Here is a 24,494-nt window from a genome sequence, read left to right as displayed (position 1 = left end):
GATAGCAGGAAGCTTGGGCCGCACGCACTACCGTCTGTAGTGCCTTGCGGTCAGAAGCCGAGCAGTTGCCATACCAGGCAGTGATGCAACCAGTCAGGATGCTCTCGATTGTGCAGCTGTGGAACCTAATCCCTACCATTGTGATGCTGAGTTGTCATAATGCTTCAGCAAATGTATATTATCCCAGGGGTGCTGGAAGACACAAAGTGTCACGTTCTGACCTTTATTTCCTTTGTTTTGTCGTTATTTAGTATGGTCAGGGTGTGAGTTGGGGTGGGCAGTCTATGTTTGTTTTTCTATGATTTCTATGTTTCGGCCTAGTATGGTTCTCAATCAGAGTCAGGTGTCGTTAGTTGTCTCTGATTGAGAATCATACTTAGGTAGCCTGGGTTTCACTGTTTGTTTGTGGGTGTTTGTTTCCGTGTCTGTGTTTGTCGCCACATGGTACTGTTTCGGTTTGTTCACGTTTATTGTTATTGTATTCATAGTGTTCAGTTTATGTTTTTAAATAAACAACCATGGACACTTACCACGCCACATCTTGGTCCGATCCTTGCTACACCTCTTCAGAGGAAGAAATCAGCAGTTACACAAAGTAACCTAATTTATGTCCCTCTTACTACCCTGAATGCCTCTGCTGATCCTACAGCTATTGTATGTAGTAATCATGTGCCTATGAACCAGAGTTATACTGTCAGCACTGAGGCAGTATTCCCTCAGTGCTGAAGTCCACTGTGTGCAGCTCACCCTGTACTAACATAAATAACACAAGCATGTCTACCTCTGCTAAGCTTCCCAGTAAAGCAAAGAAAACAACCAAGCATCCCAGAAAAGTGCTAAAAATAGCCTACGTTAACATACGGTGGCAAGAAAAAGTATATGAACACTTTGGAAATACCTGGATTTCTGCATAAATTGGTCAAAACATTTTATCTGATCTTCATCTAGGTCACAACAATAGACAAACAGTCTGCTTTAACTAATAACACACAAACAATTACATGTTTTGATGTCTTTATTGAACACTGTGTAAACATTCACAGTGCAGGGTGGAAAAAATATGAGAATAACTGGTTGACCCTCCTTTGGCAACAATAACCTCCACCAAACATTGTCTTTAGTTGCAGATCAGACCTGCACAACGGTCAGGAGAAATTTGGACCATTTCTCTTTACATTCCTCTTTACCATTCCGTTTCAGTTCAGCAATATTCTTTGGATGTCTGGTGTGAAGAGATAGCCTGCAAAGTAATGTCATACTTTCCAGGTCCATACCCCAAACAGTTCGAACTACTAATTTAAAAAATTACTCTCTCCAGAAATAAGTCTCTCACTGTTGCCGCCTGCTAACGACCCCCCTCAGCTCCCAGCTGTGCCCTGGACACCATTTGTGAATTGATTGCCCCCCATCTAGCTTCAGAGTTTGTTCTGTTAGGTGACCTAAACTGGGATATGCTTAACACCCCGGCAGTCCTACAATCTAAGCTAGATGCCCTCAATCTCACACAAATAATCAAGGAACCCACCAGATACAACCCTAAATATGTAAACAAGGGCACCCTCATAGACGTTATCCTGACCAACTGGCCCTCCAAATACACCTCCGCTGTCTTCAATCAGGATCTCAGCGATCACTGCCTCATTGCCTGTATCCGCTACGGGTCCGCAGTCAAACGACCACCCCTCATCACTGTCAAACACTCCCTAAAACACTTCTGCGAGCAGGCCTTTCTAATTGACCTGGCCCGGGTATCCTGGAAGGATATTGACCTCATCCCATCAGTTGAGGATGCCTGGTCATTCTTTAAAAGTAACTTCCTCACCATCTTAGATAAGCATGCTAAGTTAAAAAAATGCCGAACTAAGAACATATATAACAGATATAGCCCTTGGTTCACTCCAGACCTGACTGCCCTCGACCAGCACAAAAACATCCTGTGGCGGACTACAATAGCATCGAATAGTCCCCGCGATATGCAACTGTTCAGGGAAGTCAGGAACCAATACACGCAGTCAGTCAGGAAAGCAAAGGCCAGCTTTTTCAAGCAGAAATTTGCATCCTGTAGCTCTAACTCCAAAAAGTTCTGGAACACTGTAAAGTCCATGGAGAACAATAGCACCTCCGCCCAGCTGCCCACTGCACTGAGGCTAGGTAACACGGTCACCACTGATAAATCCATGATAATCGAAAAATTAGCATTTCTCAACGGCTGGCCATGCCTTCCTCCTGGCTACTTCAACCTCAGCCAACAGCTCCGTCCCCCCCACAGCTACTCGCCAAAGCCTCCCCAGCTTCTCCTTTACCCAAATCCAGATAGCAGATGTTCTGAAAGAGCTTCAAACCTGGACCCGTACAAATCAGCTGGTCTTGACAATCTGGACCCTCTATTTCTGAAACTATCCGCCGCCATTGTCGCAACCCCTATTACCAGCCTGTTCAACCTCTCTTTCATATCGTCTGAGATCCCCAAGGATTGGAAAGCTGCCGCAGTCATCCGCCTCTTCAAAGGGGGTGACACCCTGGACCCAAACTGTTACAGACCTATATCCATCCTGCCCTGCCTATCTAAGGTCTTCGAAAGCCTAGTCAACAAATAGATCACTGACCATCTCGAATCCCACCGTACTTTCTCCGCTGTGCAATCTGGTTTCCGAGGCGGTCACGGGTGCACCTCAGCCACGCTCAAGGTACTAACCAATATCATAACCGTCATCGATAAAAGACAGTACTCTGCAGCCGTCTTCATCGACCTGGCCAAGGCTTTCGACTCTGTCAATCATCATATTCTTATCGGCAGACTAAGTAGCCTCGGTTTTTCTAATGACTGCCTTGCCTGGTTCACCAACTACTTTGCAGACAGAGTTCAGTGTGTCAAATCGGAGGGCATGCTCTCCGGACCTCTGGCAGTCTCTATGGGTGTGCCACAGGGTTCAATTCTTGGGCCGACTCTTTTCTCTGTATATATCAATGATGTTGGTTTTGCTGCGGGCGATTCCCTGATCCACCTCTACGCAGACGACACCATTCTGTATACTTCTGGCCCTTCCTTGGACACTGTGCCATCTAACCTCCAAACGAGCTTCAATGCCATACAACACTCCTTCCGTGGCCTCCAACTGCTCTTAAACGCTAGTAAAACCAAATACATGCTTTTCAACAGTTCACTGCCTGCACCCGCACGCCCGACTAGCATCACTACCCTGGATGGTTCCGACCTAGAATATGTGGACATCTATAAGTACGTAGGTGTCTGGATAGACTGTAAACTCTCCTTCCAGACTCATATCAAACATCTCCAATCTAAAATCAAATCTAGAGTCGGCTTTCTATTCCGCAACAAAGCCTCCTTCACTCACGCTGCCAAACTTACCCTAGTAAAACTGACTATTCTACCGATCCTCGACTTCGGCGATGTCATCTACAAAATAGCTTACAATACTCTACTCAGCAAACTGGATGCAGTTTATCACGTTTTGTTACTAAAGCACCTTATACCACCCACCACTGCGACCTGTATGCTCTAGTCGGCTGGTCTTCGCTACATATTCGTCGCCAGACCCACTGGCTCCAGGTCATCTACAAGTCCATGCTAGGTAAAGCTCCCCCTTATCTCAGTTCACTGGTCACGATGGCAACACCCACCCATAGCACACGCTCCAGCAGGTGTATCTCACTGATCATCCGTAAAGCCAACACCTCTTTGGCCGCCTTTCCTTCCAGTTCTCTGCTGCCTGTGACGAATTGCAAAAACAAGACTTTTATCTCCCTCACCAACTTTAAACATCTGCTATGTGAGCAGCTAACTGATCGCTGCAGCTGTACATAGTCCATCGGTAAATAGCCCACCCAATTTACCTACCTCATTATTTTTTTACATTTTTATTTTTTCTTTATTTAACTAGGCAAGTCAGTTAAGAACAAATTCTTATTTTCAATGACGGCCTAGGAACAGTGGGTTAACCGCCTGTTCAGGGGCAGAACGACAGATTTGTACCTTGTCAGCTCGGGGGTTTGCAACCTTCCGGTTACTAGTCTAATGCTCTAACCACTAGGCTACCCTGCCGCCCATACTGTCTAACCACTAGGCTACCCCGCTCATCCCCATACTGTTTATATTTATTTACTTTTCTGCTCTTTTGCACATCAGTATCTCTACCTGCACATGACCATCTGATCATTTATCACTCCAGTGTTAATCTGCTAAATTGTAATTATTCGCCTACCTCCTCATGCCTTTTGCACACAATGTGTATAGACTATTTTTTTACTTTTTTTCTACTGTGTTATTGACATGTTTATTGTTTACTCCATGTGTAACTCTGTGTTGTTGTCTGTTCATACTGTTATGCTTTATCTTGGCCAGGTTGCAGTTGTAAATGAGAACTTGTTCTCAACTAGCCTACCTGGTTAAATAAAGGTGAAAAAAAGCCTAACATTCTTCTGCAAAATGTCTTGATAAACTTGGGAAATCATTTTTCCGTTGATGACAGCAAGCTGTCCAGGCCCTAAGAAAGCAAAACAGCCCCAAACCATGATGCACCCTCCACCATACTTTACAGTTGGGATGAGGTTTTGATGTTGGTGTGATGTGCCTTTTTTTCTCCACACAGTGTTGTGTGTTCCTTCCAAACAACTCAACTGTAGTTTCATCTGTCCACAGAATATTTTGCCAGTACCACTGTTTAGCATCCAGATGCACTTTTGCAAACTTCAGACATGCAGCAATGTTTTTTTGGGACAGCAGTGGCTTCTTCCATGGTGTCCTCCCATGAACACCATTCTGACACTCTAGGATTCTTCTTAACTTCTTGACGCTACCCATCCCTTAAGCGGGATAATTGTCATCAGCAACGCTGAATAGCATAGTGCCACAGTCAAATAATATTACTAAAAAATATTCATATTCATGAAATCACAAGGTCAATATAGGAAAACACAGCTTAGCCTTTTGTTAATCTACCTGTTGTCTCAGATGTTGAAATTATGCTTTACAGCGAAAGCAATCCAAGCGTTTGTGTAAGTTTATCGATCGCATGACAAAACATTAAGTACACTTAGCATCAGGTAGCTTGGTCACGAAAATCAGAAAAGCAATCAAATTAATCATTTACCTTTTGATAATCTTCAGATGTTTTTACTCACAAGACTCCCAGTTACACAACAAATGTTCCTTTTGTTCCAGAAAGATTATTTTAATATCCAAAATACCTCTGTTTGTTTGTCGCGTTGTGTTCAGAAATCCACAGGAAAGAGCGGTCACGACAACGCAGACGAAAATTCCAAATAATATCCATAATGTCCACAGAAACATGTCAAACGTTTTTTATAATCAATCCTCAGGTTGTTTTTAAAATATATATTTGATAATATATCAACCGGGAGTGTAGGTTTTTCAATAGGACAGGGAGAAACAATGGCCGCTTTACTCTGTTGCGCAAAACTCACTCTGAGAACCCCCACCTATCCACTTACGCAATGTGATCTTTCTCGCTAATTTTTCAAAATAAAAGCATGAAACTATGTCTAAAGACTGTTGACACCTTAGGGAAGCCATAGAAAAATTAATCTGGTTGATATCCCTTTAAATGGAGGATAGGCATGCATAGGAACAGAGAGGTTTCAAAATAAGAGGCACTTCCTGATTGGATTTTCCTCAGGTTTTCGCCTGCAATATCAGTTATACACACAGACAATATTTTGACAGTTTTAGAAACTTTAGAGTGTTTTCTATCCTAATCTGACAATTATATGCATATTCTAGTTTCTGGGGCTGAGAAAAAGGCCTTTTCATATGGGTACGTTTTTTTGCCAAAAATGAAAATGCTGCCCCCTACACACAAAAGGTTAACCTCATTGAGCATTTTGCGCCATGCTCTTGCACAGAAGTTTTGTAGTGATATCTATGTTGTTGATATAAATATTTGTTGGTCTGTGTTGTGTAATGAGCAGCAAACAAACACCTGACACATTTATGAAATTGCTTCTTCCAGTTACTAATAACTGTAACAGAACAGGTGTTGACATGTTGAATGCACCGAGCTGTCTGTTTGAACTACTGGCACACAGCGCAGACACCCATGCATTCCCCACAAGACACGCAACCAGTGGTCTCTTCACAATCCCCAAGTCCAGAACAGACCATGACTACATGGCACTTTATTCCACGTCAAGTAACTCATGTAAGCAGTACAATTAGATCCATAATATATACAAACAGTCCCAATTAATGTTATTGATTGGCTGTTGATGAGGATTTAGAGAACTGAATTGGTTGGTGAATCTGTTGATGAGAAGCCAACACTCTTACCATCATCATCTCTCTCTCCCCTCTGTTCCGGAGGTAATCCAGAGACCACTTCCTCTTCTCATCTGTCCATTCTGAAATATTTTCAGATGAAAGTCAACTGAACATCTGGGAGGCTAGCACGCACGCACGCACGCACGCACGCGGACGGACGGACAGACAGACAGACAGACAGACAATATAATATTCATGCCCTGCATTCCGTGTTCACTAATTCCGGGGGATTAATGCACTGTAAATGCATTAATTCCGGGGGATTAAAGTGATATTCCATAATACATCCCCTGATCACCACGGTAACACATCCTGTAATCCAAAACCCCCAAGGTCAGAGGTCAACAGTGATGATGTAATCATCCTTAATCAATCAGCTAATCAATAACCTGATTAAGGGCTGAGCAATCAAAAGGTTGTCACTAATACAATGTTGACAGTGTAATGTTAATGTTGAATGTGTGTGTGAGCCTCCAGGTTTAAGGGAAGGTATTTATCTCTGTAGGGGAGAGCCTCCAGGTTTAAGGGAAGGTATTTATCTCTGTAGGGTAGAGCCTCCAGGTTTAAGGGAAGGTATTTATCTCTGTAGGGGAGAGCCTCCAGGTTTAAGGGAAGGTATTTATCTCTGTAGTGGAGAGCCTCCAGGTTTAAGGGAAGGTATTTATCTCTGTAGTGGAGAGCCTCCAGGTTTAAGGGAAGGTATTTATCTCTGTAGGGGAGAGCCTCCAGGTTTAAGGGAAGGTATTTATCTCTGTAGTGGAGAGCCTCCAGGTTTAAGGGAAGGTATTTATCTCTGTAGGGGAGAGCCTCCAGGTTTAAGGGAAGGTATTTATCTCTGTAGGGGAGAGCCTCCAGGTTTAAGGGAAGGTATTTATCTCTGTAGTGGAGAGCCTCCAGGTTTAAGGGAAGGTATTTATCTCTGTAGTGGAGAGCCTCCAGGTTTAAGGGAAGGTATTTATCTCTGTAGTGGAGAGCCTCCAGGTTTAAGGGAAGGTATTTATCTCTGTAGTGGAGAGCCTCCAGGTTTAAGGGAAGGTATTTATCTCTGTAGTGGAGAGCCTCCAGGTTTAAGGGAAGGTATTTATCTCTGTAGTGGAGATCCTCCAGGTTTGGGGGAAGGTATTTATCTCTGTAGTGGAGAGCCTCCAGGTTTAAGGGAAGGTATTTATCTCTGTAGTGGAGAGCCTCCAGGTTTAAGGGAAGGTATTTATCTCTGTAGTGGAGATCCTCCAGGTTTGGGGGAAGGTATTTATCTCTGTAGTGGAGATCCCCCCCCTATAAAGATTTTGCAGATGGGTGGCAAGTTACTTAGCTCCAGAGGCTCAAAAAGGGGCTAATCTGAATAAACAGGGCCTGTTCTCAGGCTTCCTGAGAGGACAGGCGGTTGTATTTGGATGAGCCAGTTTTGCCATAAGGTTGTGTGGCTCAGGGCCCTCCTCCCCAAACATTTACTGTGGCAACAGTGCTCCCAAGTGGCTAGGTCAATAGGGTTACTGGTTGCCGAGGTCCCTGAACCCGTTGTGGGCTGGCTATCAGAACACAATGTTCTTTCCCCACGTTCAGACATACAGTTGTCAAGCAGGAAAAAAACAAAATCTCACAGTCCTCAGGGTGGCGCTCGGCCACTTCAGGACATAATATATAGGGTCAGTTCATCAGAGAGGCCCCCCTGTGTTCAGGGTCAGTTCATCAGAGAGGGCCCTTGTGATCAGGGTCAGTTCATTACAGAGGAACCCCCTGTGATCAGGGTCAGTTCATCAGAGAGGCCCCCTGTGATCAGGGTCAGTTCATCAGAGAGGCCAACCTGTGATCAGGGTCAGTTCATCAGAGAGGCCCCCTGTCATCAGGGTCAGTTCATCAGAGAGGGCCCCCCTGTGTTCAGGGTCAGTTCATCAGAGAGGGCCCCCCTGTGTACAGGGTCAGTTCATCAGAGAGGGATCCCCTGTGTTCAGGGTCAGTTCATCAGAGAGAACCCCCCTGTGTTCAGGGTCAGTTCATCAGAGAGGGCCCCCCTGTGTTCAGGGTCAGTTCATCAGAGAGGGCCCCCCTGTGTACAGGGTCAGTTCATCAGAGAGGGATCCCCTGTGTTCAGGGTCAGTTCATCAGAGAGGCCCCCTGTGATCAGGGTCAGTTCATCAGAGAGGCCAACCTGTGATCAGGGTCAGTTCACCAGAGAGGGACCAATTCATGGGACCTCTGTGGGCGGTCAGTTGAAGTCCTTCATCTATCCACTTACCTGGATGTTCAGGTCCAGTAGTCATTTCAGCAGTGTGTGGATTTGCATTGTATTGAAACCTGAACTAAAATCAATAAATAAAATGTGATATGATTTAGCATGTTGAAGGTGACTAGCCACCATGTTCACCAAGGTCAGAGTAGCATCCTCAGTCCCCCTCTGTGATGATGTGATTTAGCATGTTGAAGGTGACTAGCCACTTTGTTCAACAAGGTCAGAGTAGCATCCTCAGTCGTTCAACAAGGTCAGAGTAGCATCCTCAGTCCCCCTCTGTGATGATATGATTTAGCATGTTGAAGGTGACTAGCCACCATGTTCACCAAGGTCAGGGTAGCAGCAACCCATGTGGAATTCCTGGTCTTTGGCTGTGTCTGGAACTGCAAATATGTGGTCAAGAACGCTGAGTTCCTCTTAGCCTATGCTGCCCTTCAGTCCCTTGACTTCCCCCCACACTGCTACTCCAGCTGCTCGTTCTTCATGTGACTATGTTTTCTCTCATAGTCTGAGAGCATCTGGTTGTCTCGTGGTTGAACAGGGCTACTCATTTCTCCTACCTGGAGATTATCTCTTATCTCCCTCTGTCACCTGTCAAATAAATCAAATCAAATCAAATGTATTTATATAGACCTTCATATGTCAGCTGATATCTCAAAGTGCTGTACAGAAACCCAGCCTAAAACCCCAAACAGCAAGCAATGCAGTTGTAGAAGCACGGTGGCTAGGAAAAACTCCCTAGAAAGGCCAAAACCTCGGAAGAAACCTAGAGAGGAGCCAGGCTATGTGGGGTGGCCAGTCCTCTTCTGGCTGTGCCGGGTGGAGATTATAACAGAACATGGCCAAGATGTTCAAATGTTCATAAATGACCAGCCTGGTCCAAGAATAATAAGGCAGAACAGTTGAAACTGGAGCAGCAGCACGGCCAGGTGGACTGGGGACAGCAAGGAGTCATCATGTCAGGTAGTCCTGAGGCATGGTCCTAGGGCTCAGGTCCTCCGAGAGAGAGAAAGAAAGAGAGAAAGAGAGAATTAGAGAGAGCACACTTAAATTCACACAGGACACCGAATAGGACATGAGAAGTACTCCAGATATAACAAATTGACCCTAGCCCCCCGACACATACACTACTGCAGCATAAATACTGGAGGCTGAGACAGGAGGGGTCAGGAGACACTGTGGCCCCATCCGAGGACACCCCCAGACAGGGCCAAACAGAAAGGATATAACCCCACCCACTTTGCCAAAGCACAGCCCCCACACCACTAGAGGGATATCTTCAACCACCAACTGACCATCCTGAGACAAGGCCGAGTATAGCCCACAAAGATCTCCGCCAAGGCACAACCTAAGGGGGGGCGCCAACCCAGACAGGAAGATCACATCAGTGACTCAACCCACTCAAGTGACGCACCCCTCCTAGGGACGGTATGAAAGAGCCCCAGTAAGCCAGTGACTCAGCCCCTGTAATAGGGTTTGAATTCCATGATGTCACTGTCACTTGTCCACTCAAGCTTAACATTATTGTAATCTATCGCCCATCAGGTGCCCTTGGAGAGTTCGTCAATGAGCTTGACACCTTGATAAGCTCATTTCCTGATGACCTCACCGCTCTTCGTACTTGGCGACTTCAACCTTCCAACGTCTGCCTTTGATTATTGTCTCTCCTTGCCTCTTTCCCAATCCCCTCCAACTCACAAGGCAGGCAATATGCTTTACCTCATCTTTACTAGAGGCTGCTCGCCTACTAATCTCACTGCAACGTCCCTCCAGGTCTCTAAACACTACTTTGTTTCCATCTCTTCTCCAACCCTAACCACTCAGCCCAGATGGTCATGCGCCGTCACAATCTTCGCTCTCTTTCTCTCCCACTGCTCTCTTCTCTTCTATCCTCTTTCCCTTCTGCTAAATCCTTCTCCATTCTGATTTTGCCTCTTCGACCCTACTCTCCTGTCTTTCCGCATCCAATGACTCGCACTGTCCCCTTTCTTCCCGGCCGGCTTGGCCCACCCCTCCTGCTCCGTGGCTGAGTGACTCATTGCAAGCTTACAGAACTTGGCTGTGGGAGAAAATGGAAGAAAACAAAACTTCCGGAGGACCTAGCATCCTTTCACTCTCTCCTCTTTACCTTCTCTTCCTCTGTATCTGCTGCTAAAGCCACTCTAAATTTCAACCTTCTACCTCTAACCCTTGGAAACTGTTTTCCAAATTCTCCTCCCCCGGATCCAGGAGCGTAATCATCGCCTGACACTAATTAGCATAACGCAACGGACATAAATATCCCTAGAAAATATTCCTATTCATGAAAATCACAAATGAAATATATTGAGACACAGCTTAGCCTTTTGTTAATCACCCTGTCATCTCAGATTTTCAAAATATGCTTTACAGCCAAGCTAGACAAGCATTTGTGTAAGTTTATCGATAGCCTAGCATAGCATTATGCCTTGCTAGCAGCAGGCAACCTTGTCACAAATCAGAAAAGCAATCAATTTTAATCGTTTACCATTGATGAACTTCGGATGTTTTCACTCACGAAACTCCCAGGTAGATAGCCAAAGTGAATTTTTTCCCAAAAGATAATTTTTGCAGGCGAAATAGCTCCGTTTGTTCTTCACGTTTGGCTGAGAAATTGCCCGGAAATTGCAGTCACGAAAACGGCAAAAAATATTCCAAATTAGCTCCATAATATCGACAGAAACATGGCAAACGTTGTTTATAATCAATCCTCAAGGTGTTTTTCTAATATCTATTCGATAATATATCCGTCGGGACAATTCGTTTTTCAGTAGGACCGATTTGAGTAATGGCTACCTCTGTATTTTACGCGAGAGTCACCCTGGGAGCCATCATGTGACCACTTACGCAATGTAGCCGCCTACGGCTATTCTTAAACATAAATGTGTAAAACTACGTCACACTACGTCATGCTGTAGACACCTTGGGGAATACGTAGAAAGCGTAAGCTCGTTGATAGGACGTTCACAGCTCAATAGGGACTCATTGGAACGCAGCGCTTTCAAAATATGGGGCACTTCCGGATTGGATTTTTCTCAGGCTTTCGCCTGCAACATCAGTTCTGTTATACTCACAGCCAATATCTTTACAGTTTTGGAAACGTTCGAGTGTTTTCTATCCAAAGCTGTCAATTATATGCATATTCTAGCATCTTGTCCTGACAAAATATCCCATTTAAAACGGGAACGTTTTTTTCCCAAAAATGAAAATACTGCCCCTAGAGTCGCAACAGGTTAATCGTCCAACTCCACCCACTCCCTCCTCCTCTGCAGACAACTTTGTCAACCACTTTGAAAAAAGGTTGATGACATCTGCTCCTCATTCACTCAGCCTATGCAAATAGTCTGGGTAGCCATTTGATTAGCTGTTCAGGAGTCTTATGGCTTGGGTGTAGTAGCTGTTAAGAAGCCTCTTGGATCTAGACTTGACATTCTGGTACTGCTTGCTGTGCGGTAGCAGAGAACAGTCTATGACTAGAGTGGCTGGAGTTTTTTACCATTTTTAGGGCCTTCCTCTGACACCGCCTGGTATTGAGGTCCTGGATGGCAGGAAGCTTGGCCCCAGAGATGTACTGGGTCATACGCCATACCCTCTGTAGTGCCTGGGGACAAATCTGCCAAATCTTTTCAGCCTCCGGAAGGGAATAGGTTTTGTCGTGCCCTCTTCACAACTGTCTTGGTGTGTTTGGACCATGATAGTTTGATGGTGATGTGGACACCAAGGAACTTGAAGCTCTCAACCTGCTCCTATACAGCCCCGTCAATGAGAATGGGGGCGTGCTCGGTCCTTTTCCTGTACTCCACAATCATCTCCTTTGTCTTGATCATGTTGAGCAAGAGTTTGATGTCCTGGCACCGCACGGCCAGGTCTCTGACCTCCTCCCTATTGGCTATCTTGTTGTTGTCGGTAATCAGGCCTACCACTGTTATGTCATCGGCAAATTTAAGGATGGTGTTGGAGTCGTGCCTGGCCGTGCAGTCATGAGGGAACAGGAGGGGACAGAGCACGCACCCCTTTAATTAATTTTTTATTTCACCTTTATTTAACACAAAAGAAAAATAGAAAAATCTATGTACAGTGTGTGAAAATGGAGAAGAGTAGGGAGGTAGGCAATAAATAGGCCCTAGAGGTGAAAATAATTACAATTCAGCATTAATACTGAAGCGATAGATGTGCAGATGATGAATGTGCAAGTAGAGATACTGGGATGCAAAAGAGCAAGTGGGTAAGGAATAATATGGGGATGAGGTAGTCGGGTGTGCTATTTACAGATTGGCTATGTACAGGTACAGTGATCTGTAAACTTCTCAGACAGTTGATGCTTAAAGTTAGAGAGGGAGACATAAGACTCCAGCTTCAGAGATTTTTGCAATTCGTTCCAGTCATTGGCAGCTGAGAACTGGAAGGAAAGGCGGCCAACGAAGTGTCGGCTTTGGGGATGACCAGTGCAATGTACCTGCTGGAGCACGTGCTATGGGTGGGTGTTGCTATGGTGACCAGTGAGCTGAGAGAAGGCGGGGCTTAACCTAACAAAGACTTATAGATGACCTGGAGCTAGTGGGTTTGGCGACGGATATATACTGAGGGCCAGCCAACGAGAGGGGATTTGGTGATAAAATGGATGGCACTGTGATAGACTAAATTCAGTTTGCTGAGTAGAGTGTTGGGGGCTATTTTGTAAATGACATCGCCGAAGTCAAGGATCGATAGGATATTCAGTTTTACAAGGGTATATTTGGCGGTATGAGTGAAGGAGGCTTTGTTGCGAAATAGGAAGCCGATTCTAGATATCATTTTGGATTGTAGATTAATGTGAGTCTGGAAGGAGAGTTTACAGTCTAACCAGACACGTAGGTATTTGTACCCACATATTCTAGGTCAGAACCATCAAGAGTAGTGATGCTGGCCAGGCTGGAGGGTGCGGGCAGCAATCGGTTGAAAAGCATGCACTTAGTTTTACTAGCATTTAAAAGCAGTTGGAGTTCACGGAAGAGTGTTGTATGGCATTGAAGCTCGTCTGGAGGTTAGTTAACACAATGTCCAAAGAAGTGCCAGATGTATACAGAATGGTGTTGTCTGCATAGAGGTGGATCAGAGAATCACCAGCAACAAGAGCAACATCATTGATATATACAGAGAAGGAACCCAAGAATTGAACCCTATGGCACCCCCATAGAGACTGCCAGAGATCCGGACAACAGGCCCTCTGATGACACACTGAACTCCATCTGGGAAGTAGTTGGTGAACCAGGCGAGGCAGTCATTTGAGAAGCCAAGGCTATTGAGTCTGCCAATAAGAATGCAGTGATTGACAGAGTCGAAAGCCTTGGCCAGGTCAATGAAGACGGCTGCACAGTCCTGTCTTTTATCAATGTCAGTTATGATGTCGTTTAGAACCTTGAGCGTGGCTGAGGAGCAGCCATGACGAGTATGGAAACTAGATTGCATAGCGGAGAAGGTACGGTGGGATTCGAAATGGTCGGTGGTCTGTTTATTTACTTGGCTTTCGTAGATTTTAGAGGATGGATGACCGCGGCAGCTTTCCAATCTTTGGGGATCTCAGACGACAAGAGAGGTTGAAAAGGCTAGCAATAGGGTTTGCAACAATTTTGGCGGATATTTTCGAAAGAGAGGGTCCAGATTGTCTAGCCCAGCTGATGTGTAGGGATCCAGACTTTGCAGTTCTTTCAGATCATCAGCTGTCTGGATTTGGGTGAAGGAGAACCGGGGGGGGGGGGGGGGGGGGGGGATTTGGGCAATTTGCTGCAGGGGATGCTGAGACGTTGGCCAGGGTAGGGGTAGCCAGGTGGAAAGCATGGCCAGTCGTAGAAAAATGCTTATTGAAATTCTCAATTATAGTGGATTTGTCGGTGGTGACAGTTTCCTATCCTCAGTGCAATGGGTGCTCTTTTTCTCCATGGACTTTACAGTGTCCCAAAACATTTTGGAATTAGTGCGCAGGAAGCAAATTTCGGTTTGAAAAAGCTAGCCTTAACTTACCTAACTGACTGAGTATATTGGTTTCTGACTTCCCTGAAAAGTTTCATATCACCGGGGCTATTTGATGCTAATGCAGAACGCCGCAGGATAATTTTGTTCTGGTCAGTCCAGTCTGGGGTGAACCAAGGACTATATCTGTTCTTAGTTCTCTATTTTTTGAATGGTGCATGCTTATTTAAGATGGAGAGGAAAGCACTTTTGAAAAGCAACCAGGCACCCTCTACTGACGGGAAGAGGTCAATATCCTTCCAGGATACCCGGGCCAGGTCAATTAGAAATATATCAATTAGAAAGGCCAGCTCGCTGAAGTGTTTTAGAGAGCGTTTGATAGTGATGAGGGGTGGTAGTTTGACTGGGGACACAATATGCATGCAGGCAATGAGGCAGTGATCGCTGAGATCCTGGTTGAAGACAGCACAGGTGTATTTAGAGGGGAGGTTTGTCAGGATGATATCTAAGAGGGTGCCCATGGTTACGGATTTTGGGTTGTACCTGGTAGGTTCCTTGATGATTTGTGTGAGACTGAGGGCATCTAGCTTAAATTGTAGAACCGTCCGGGGTGTTAATCATGTCCCAATTTAGGTCACCTAACAGTTCGAACTCAAGATAGATGGGGGTTGATCAGTTCACATATGGAGGTATAGTTAGTGATGGAAATTGCAGGATTTTTTGTGGCCTTCCTAAGCCAGGATTCAGACACGGCTAAGACAACCGGGTTGGTGGGATGTGCTTAAGCAGTGAATAAAACAAACTTAGGGAGGAGGCTTCTAACGTTAACATGCATCAAACCAAGGCTTTTACGGTTACAGAAGTCAACAGCGCCTGGGGAATGGGAGTGATGCTGGGGGCTGCAGGGCCTGGGTTAACTTCTACATCACCAGAGGAACAGAGGAGGAGTAGGATAAGAGTACGGCTAAAGACTAAAAGAACTGGTTGTCTCGTGAGTTCGGAAGAGAGAGTAAAAGGAGCAGGTTTCTGGTGCGGCCTAGGCATTGAGTGACAATGAGAGAGGTTTTGTCTCTCGAGGCACCATTTAAGCCAGGTGCGGTCACCGCATGTGTGGGGGGTGGAACATAAGGACTAGCTGAGGCATATTGGGCTAGAGGTACTACTGTGAAAAAAGGCAGAAATTAGGGTTAGGGTTAGGGCTCCGTGTCGGCAGAAAAGGGTCCAGGCCAATCGGCAGAAGATGTATTGAATTGTCTGATGTAATTCTTTGGCTAGCCGGGAGAAGGGCCTAGCATGAGGCTAGCTCCAGGCTAACTGGTGCTTGCTTCGGGACAGAAACCCCCTTGGATGGTTTTGTCCATAGACCAGTCGTGATGGATCGGCAAGGCCCCGTGTCGGCAGCAAAGGGTCCAGGCCAATTGCCAAAAGAGGTAATTGAAGCCCAGGGGTTGCTTGACGGAATTTCTTCAGCTAGTTTGAGGCTAGCTCCAGGCTAACTCCTAACTAGTAGCTAGTTAGCTGGTTAGCTCCAGAAGGGGGTTCTCGTTCAAAAGTGTAAAAATAGCAGAACCAGACCACATTGGGTGAGGCGGATTGCAGGAAAGTATGTTCAGTCCATAGATGGAACAATGGATCAAAGAAATAATACATACAGTGGGGAGAACAAGTATTTGATACACTGCCGATTTTGCAGGTTTTCCTACTTACAAAGCATGTATAGGTCTGTCATTTTTATCATAGGTACACTTCAACTGTGAGAGACAAAAACAAAAATCCAGAAAATCACATTGTATGATTTTTAAGTAATTCATTTGCATTTTATTGCATGACATAAGTATTTGATCACCTACCAACCAGTAAGAACTCTGGCTCTCACAGACCTGTTAGTTTTTCTTTAAGAAGCCCTCCTGTTCTCCAACCATTACCTGTATTAACTGCACCTGTTTGAACTCGTTACCTGTATAAAAGACACCTGTCCACACACTCAATCAAACAGACTCCAACCTCTCCACAATGGCCAAGACCAGAGAGCTGTGTAAGGACATCAGGGTTAAATTGTAGACCTGCACAAGGCTGGGATGGGCTACAGGACAATGGGCAAGCAGCTTGGTGAGAAGGCAACAACTGTTGGCGCAATTATTAGAAAATGGAAGAAGTTCAAGATGACGGTCAATCACCCTCGGTCTGGGGCTCCATGCAAGATCTCACCTAGTGGGGCATCAAATGATCATGAAGAAGATGAGGAATCAGCCCAGAACAACATGGCAGGACCTGGTCAATGACCTGAAGAGAGCTGGGACAACAGTCTCAAAGTAAACAAAGTGCTCAAAGTGTTAGGCACCAACTACCTGGAGACACCTGGGATAACATGGTAACAGTGTTAGGCACCAACTAGCTGGAGACACCTGGGATAACATGGTAACAGTGTTAGGCACCAACTAGCCGGAGACACCTGGGATAACACGGTAACAGTGTTAGGCACCAACTAGCTGTAGACACCTGGGATAACATGGTAGCAGTGTTAGGCACCAACTAGCTGGAGAAACCTGGGATAACAAGGTAACAGTGTTAGGCACCAACTAGCTGGAGACACCTGGGATAACATGGTAGCAGTGTTAGGCACCAACTAGCTGGAGAAACCTGGGATAACATGGTAACAGTGTTCGGCACCAACTAGCTGGAGACACCTGGAATAACATGGTAGCAGTGTTAGGCATCAACTAGCTGGAGACACCTGGGATAACATGGTAGCAGTGTTAGGCACCAACTAGCTGGAGACACCTGGGATAATTGGGTAGCAGTGTTAGGCAGCAGTGTTAGGCACCAACTAGCTGGAGACACCTGGGATAACACAACAAAAGTGTTAGGCACCAACTAGCTGGAGACACCTGGGATAACATGGTAGCAGTGTTAGGCACCAACTAGCTTGAGACACCTGGGATAACAGGGTAGCAGTGTTAGGCAGCAGTGTTAGCCACCAACTAGCTGGAGACACCTGGGATAACACAACAAAAGTGTTAGGCAACAACTAGCTGGAGACACCTGGGATAACATGGTAACAGTGTTAGGCACCAACTAGCTGGAGACACCTGGGATAACATGGTAGCAGTGTTAGGCACCAACTAGCTGGAGACACCTGGGATAACATGGTAGCAGTGTTAGTCACCAACTAGCTGGAGAAACCTGTGATAACAGGGCAGCAGTGTTAGGCACCAACTAGCTGGAGACACCTGGGATAACATGGTAGCAGTGTTAGGCACCAACTAGCTGGAGACATCTGGGATAACATGGTAGCAGTGTTAGGCACCAACTAGCTGGAGACACCTGGGATAACACGACAAAAGTGTTAGGCAACAACTAGCTGGAGACACCTGGGATAACATGGTAGCAGTGTTAGGCATCAACTAGCTGGAGACACCTGGGATAACATGGTAGCAGTGTTAGGCAGCAACTACCTGGAGAAACCTAGGATAACATGGTAGCAGTGTTAGGCACCAACTAGCTGGAGACACCTGAGATAACATGGTAGCAGTGTTAGGAACCAACTACCTGGAGACACCTGGAATAACACGGTAACACTGTTAGGCACCAACTACCTGGAGACACCTGGGATAACATGGTAACAGTGTTTGGCACCAACTAGCTGGAGACACCTGGGATAACACGGTAGCAGTGTTAGGCATCAATTAGCTGGAGACACCTGGGATAACATGGTAACAGTGTTAGGCACCAACTAGCTGGAGACACCTGGGATAACACGGTAACAGTGTTAGGCACCAACTAGCTGGAGACACCTGGGATAACATGGTAGCGGTGTTATGCAGCAACTAGCTGCAGACACCTGGGATAACATGGTAACAGTGTTTGGCACCAACTAGCTGGAGACACCTGGGATAACAACGTAGCAGTGTTAGGCACCAACTAGCTGGAGACACCTGGGATAACATGGTAGCAGTGTTAGGCACCAACTAGCTGGAGACACCTGGGATAACAGGGTAGCAGTGTTAGGCAGCAGTGTTAGGCACCAACTACCTGGAGACACCTAGGATAACACAACAAAAGTGTTAGGCAAAAACTAGCTGGAGACACCTGGGATAACACGGTAGCAGTGTTAGGCACCAACTAGCTGGAGAAACCTGGGATAACATGGTAGCAGTGTTAGACACCAACTAGCTGGAGACACCTGGGATAACATGGTAGCAGTGTTAGACACCAACTAGCTGGAGACACCTGGGATAACATGATAGCAGTGTTAGGCACCAACTAGCTGGAGACACCTGGGATAACAGGGTAGCAGTGTTAGGCAGCAGTGTTAGGCACCAACTAGCTGGAGACACCTGGGATAACATGGTAGCAGTGTTAGGCACCAACTAGCTGGAGACACCTGGGATAACATGGTAGCAGTGTTAGACACCAACTAGCTGGAGACACCTGGGATAACATGATAGCAGTGTTAGGCACCAACTAGCTGGAGACACCTGGGATAACAGGGTAGCAGTGTTAGGCAGCAGTGTTAGGCACCAACTAGCTGGAGACACCTGGGATAACATGGTAGCAGTGTTAGGCAGCAACTACCTGGAGACACCTAGGTTAACACGGTAGCAGTGTTAGGCACCAACTAGCTGGAGACACCTGAGATAACATGGTAGCAGTGTTAGGAACCAACTACCTGGATACACCTGGAATAACACGGTAACAGTGGTAGGCACCAACTAGCTGGAGACACCTGGGATAACATGGTAGCAGGTGTAGGCATCAACTAGCTGGAGACACCTGGGATAACATGGTAGCAGTGTTAGGCACCAACTAGCTGGAGACACCTGGGATAATTGGGTAGCGGTGTTAGGCAGCAGTGTTAGGCACCAACTAGCTGGAGACACCTGGGATAACACTGTAACAGTGTTAGGCACCAACTAGCTGGAGACACCTGGGATAACATGGTAACAGTGTTAGGCACCAACTAGCTGGAGACACCTGGGATAACATGGTAGCGGTGTTAGGCACCAACTAGCTGCAGACACCTGGGATAACATGGTAACAGTGTTTGGCACCAACTAGCTGGAGACACCTGGGATAACAACGTAGCAGTGTTAGGCACCAACTAGCTGGAGACACCAAGGATAACATGGTAGCAGTGTTAGGCACCAACTAGCTGGAGACACCTGGGATAACAGGGTAGCAGTGTTAGGCAGCAGTGTTAGGCACCAACTACCTGCAGACACCTAGGATAACACAACAAAAGTGTAAGGCAAAAAACTAACTGGAGACACCTGGGATAACACGGTAGCAGTGTTAGACACCAACTAGCTGGAGACACCTAGGATAACACGGTAGCATAGTTAGGCACTAACTAGCTGGAGACACCTGGGATAACATGGTAGCAGTGTTAGGCACCAACTAGCTGGAGACACCTGGGAGAATAGGGTAGCAGTGTTAGGCACCAACTAGCTGGAGACACCTGGGATAACATGGTAACAGTGTTAGGCACCAACTAGCTGGAGACACCTGGGATAACATGGTAGCAGTGTTAGACACCAACTAGCTGGAGAAACCTGGGATAACATGGTAGCAGTGCTCGGCACCAACTAGCTGGAGACACCTGGGATAACATGGTAGCAGTTTCAGGCACCAACTAGCTGGAGACACCTGGGATAACATGGTAGCAGTGTTAGGCAGCAACTACCTGGAGACACCTAGGATAACATGGTAGCAGTGTTAGGCACCAACTAGCTGGAGACACCTGAGATAACATGGTAGCAGTGTTAGGAACCAACTACCTGGATACACCTGGAATAACACGGTAACAGTGTTAGGCACCAACTACCTGGAGACACCTGGGATAACATGGCAACAGTGTTAGACACTAACTAGCTGGAGACACCAGGGATAACACAGTAACAGTGTTAGGCACCAACTAGCTGGAGACACCTGGGATAACATGGCAACAGTGTTAGGCACTAACTAGCTGGAGACACCAGGGATAACACGGTAACAGTGTTAGGCACCAACTAGCTGGAGACACCTGGGATAACATGGTACCAGTGTTAGGCACCAACTAGCTGGAGACACCTGGGATAACATGGTAACAGTGTTTGGCACCAACTAGCTGGAGACACCTGGGATAACAACGTAGCAGTGTTAGGCACCAACTAGCTGGAGACACCAAGGATAACATGGTAGCAGTGTTAGGCACCAACTAGCTGGAGACACCTGGGATAACAGGGTAGCAGTGTTAGGCAGCAGTGTTAGGCACCAACTACCTGCAGACACCTAGGATAACACAACAAAAGTGTAAGGCAAAAAACTAACTGGAGACACCTGGGATAACACGGTAGCAGTGTTAGGCACCAACTAGCTGGAGAAAGCTGGGATAACATGGTAGCAGTGTTAGACACCAACTAGCTGGAGACACCTAGGATAACACGGTAGCATAGTTAGGCACTAACTAGCTGGAGACACCTGGGATAACATGGTAGCAGTGTTAGGCACCAACTACCTGGAGACACCTGTGATAACATGGTAGCAGTGTTAGGCACCAACTAGCTGGAGACACCTGGGATAATTGGGTAGCGGTGTTAGGCAGCAGTGTTAGGCACCAACTAGCTGGAGACACCTGGGATAACACTGTAACAGTGTTAGGCACCAACTAGCTGGAGACACCTGGGATAACATGGTAACAGTGTTAGGCACCAACTAGCTGGAGACACCTGGGATAACACTGTAACAGTGTTAGGCACCAACTAGCTGGAGACACCTGGGATAACATGGTAACAGTGTTAGGCACCAACTAGCTGGAGACACCTGGGATAACATGGTACCAGTGTTAGGCACCAACTACCTGGAGACACCTGGGATAACATGGTAACAGTGTTTGGCACCAACTAGCTGGAGACACCTGGGATAACAACGTAGCAGTGTTAGGCACCAACTAGCTGGAGACACCAAGGATAACACGGTAGCATAGTTAGGCACTAACTAGCTGGAGACACCTGGGATAACATGGTAGCAGTGTTAGGCACCAACTAGCTGGAGACACCTGGGAGAATAGGGTAGCAGTGTTAGGCACCAACTAGCTGGAGACACCTGGGATAACATGGTAGCAGTTTCAGGCACCAACTAGCTGGAGACACCTGGGATAACATGGTAGCAGTGTTAGGCAGCAACTACCTGGAGACACCTAGGATAACATGGTAGCAGTGTTAGGCACCAACTAGCTGGAGACACCTGAGATAACATGGTAGCAGTGTTAGGAACCAACTACCTGGATACACCTGGAATAACACAGTAACAGTGTTAGGCACCAACTACCTGGAGACACCTGGGATAACATGGCAACAGTGTTAGACACTAACTAGCTGGAGACACCAGGGATAACACAGTAACAGTGTTAGGCACCAACTAGCTGGAGACACCTGGGATAACATGGCAACAGTGTTAGGCACTAACTAGCTGGAGACACCAGGGATAACACGGTAACAGTGTTAGGCACCAACTAGCTGGAGACACCTGGGATAACATGGTACCAGTGTTAGGCACCAACTACCTGGAGACACCTGGGATAACATGGTAACAGTGTTCGGCACCAACTAGCTGGAGACACCTGGGATAACATGGTAGCAGTGTTAGGCATCAACTAGCTGGAGACACCTGGGATAACATGATAGCAGTGTTAGGCACCAAAAAGCTTGAGACACCTGGGATAACAGGGTAGCAGTGTTAGGCAGCAGTGTTAGGCACCAACTAGCTGGAGACACCTGGGAGAATAGGGTAGCAGTGTTAGGCACCAACTAGCTGGAGACACCTGGGATAACATGGTAACAGTGTTAGGCACCAACTAGCTGGAGACACCTGGGATAACATGGTAGCAGTGTTAGACACCAACTAGCTGGAGAAACCTGGGATAACATGGTAGCAGTGCTCGGCACCAACTAGCTGGAGACACCTGGGATAACACGGTTGCAGTGTTAGGCACCAACTAGCTGGAGACACCTGGGATAACATGGTAGCAGTGTTAGGCACCAACTAGCTGGAGACATCTGGGATAACATGGTAGCAATGTTAGGCACCAACTAGCTGGAGACACCGGGATAACAGCGTAGCAGTGTTAGGCACCAACTAGTGGAGACACCTGGGGTAACATGGTAACAGTGTTAGGCACCAACTACCTGGAGACACCTGGGATAACATGGTAGCAGTGTTAGGCACCAACTAGCTGGAGACACCTGGGATAAAAGGGTAGCAGTGTTAGGCACCAACTAACTGGAGAAACCTGGGATAACATGGTAGCAGTGTTAGGCACCAACTAGATGGAGACACCTGGGATAACATGGTAACAGTGTTAGGCACCAACTATCTGGAGACACCTGGGGTAACATGGTAACAGTGTTAGGCACCAACTACCTGGAGACACCTGGGAAAACATGGTAGCAGTGTTAGGCACCAACTATCTGGAGACACCTGGGATAACATGGTAACAGTGTTAGGCACCAACTATCTGGAGACACCTGGGGTAACATGGTAACAGTGTTAGGCACCAAGTAGCTGGAGACACCTCCGATAACATGGTAGCAGTGTTAGGCACCAACTAGCTGGAGACACCTGGGATAACACGGCAGAAGTGTTTGGCACCAACTAGCTGGAGACACCTGGGAAAACATGGTAGCAGTGTTAGGCACCAACTATCTGGAGACACCTGGGATAACATGGTAACAGTGATAGGCACCAACTATCTGGAGACACCTGGGGTAACATGGTAACAGTGTTAGGCACCAAGTAGCTGGAGACACCTCCGATAACATGGTAGCAGTGTTAGGCACCAACTAGCTGGAGACACCTGGGATAACATGGTAGCAGTGTTAGGCACCAACTTGCTGGAGACACCTGGGACAACACGGTAACAGTGGTAGGCACCAACTAGCTGGAGACACCTGGGATAAAAGGGTAGCAGTGTTAGGCACCAACTAGCTGGAGACACCTGGGATAACATGGTAGCAGTGTTAGGCACCAACTATCTGGAGACACCTGGGATAACACAATAACAGTGTTAGGCACCAACTATCTGGAGACACCTGGGGTAACATGGTAACAGTGTTAGGCACCAAGTAGCTGGAGATACCTCCGATAACATGGTAGCAATGTTAGGCACCAACTAGCTGGAGACACCTGGGATAACACGGTAGCAGTGTTAGGAACCAACTACCTGGAGAAACCTGGGATAACATGGTAGCAGTGTTAGGCACCAACTAGCTGGAGACACCTGGGATAACAGCGTAGCAGTGTTAGGCACCAACTAGCTGGAGACACCTGGGATAACATGGTAGCAGTGTTAGGCACCAACTAGCTGGAGACACCTGTGATAACATGGTAGCAGTGTTAGGCACCAACTATTTGGAGACACCTGGGGTAACATGGTAACAGTGTTAGGCACCAACTACCTGGAGACACCTGGGATAACATGGTAGCAGTGTTAGGCACCAACTACCTGGAGACACCTGTGATAACATGGTAGCAGTGTTAGGCACCAACTAGCTGGAGACACCTGGGATAATTGGGTAGCGGTGTTAGGCAGCAGTGTTAGGCACCAACTAGCTGGAGACACCTGGGATAACACTGTAACAGTGTTAGGCACCAACTAGCTGGAGACACCTGGGATAACATGGTAACAGTGTTAGGCACCAACTAGCTGGAGACACCTGGGATAACACTGTAACAGTGTTAGGCACCAACTAGCTGGAGACACCTGGGATAACATGGTAACAGTGTTAGGCACCAACTAGCTGGAGACACCTGGGATAACATGGTAACAGTGTTAGGCACCAACTAGCTGGAGACACCTGGGATAACATGGTAACAGTGTTAGGCACCAACTAGCTGGAGACACCTGGGATAACATGGTAACAGTGTTAGGCACCAACTAGCTGGAGACACTTGGGATAACACTGTAACAGTGTTAGGCACCAACTAGCTGGAGACACCTGGGATAACATGGTAACAGTGTTA

At 46.7% G+C, this 24,494-nt stretch overlaps 1 protein-coding gene across 1 annotated transcript in view; it reads right to left on the bottom strand.

Moving 5' to 3' along the window:
• Nucleotides 1-12,292: 12,292 nt before the first annotated feature.
• The window catches only part of LOC139379262 (platelet glycoprotein Ib alpha chain), a 45,040-nt gene continuing 32,838 nt past the window's right edge, over nt 12,293-24,494 (bottom strand). Inside the window, exon 6 of the mRNA XM_071122060.1 lies at nt 12,293-12,512. Within this exon, the coding sequence (XP_070978161.1) occupies nt 12,293-12,512 (220 nt within the window). The remainder of the gene's footprint in view (nt 12,513-24,494) is intronic.

The sequence above is a fragment of the Oncorhynchus clarkii genome, chromosome 21 (assembly GCF_045791955.1).
Source record: "Oncorhynchus clarkii lewisi isolate Uvic-CL-2024 chromosome 21, UVic_Ocla_1.0, whole genome shotgun sequence".
In the NCBI taxonomy this organism is placed as follows: domain Eukaryota; kingdom Metazoa; phylum Chordata; class Actinopteri; order Salmoniformes; family Salmonidae; genus Oncorhynchus; species Oncorhynchus clarkii.
This window is presented reverse-complemented; position numbering and strand designations above follow the sequence as displayed.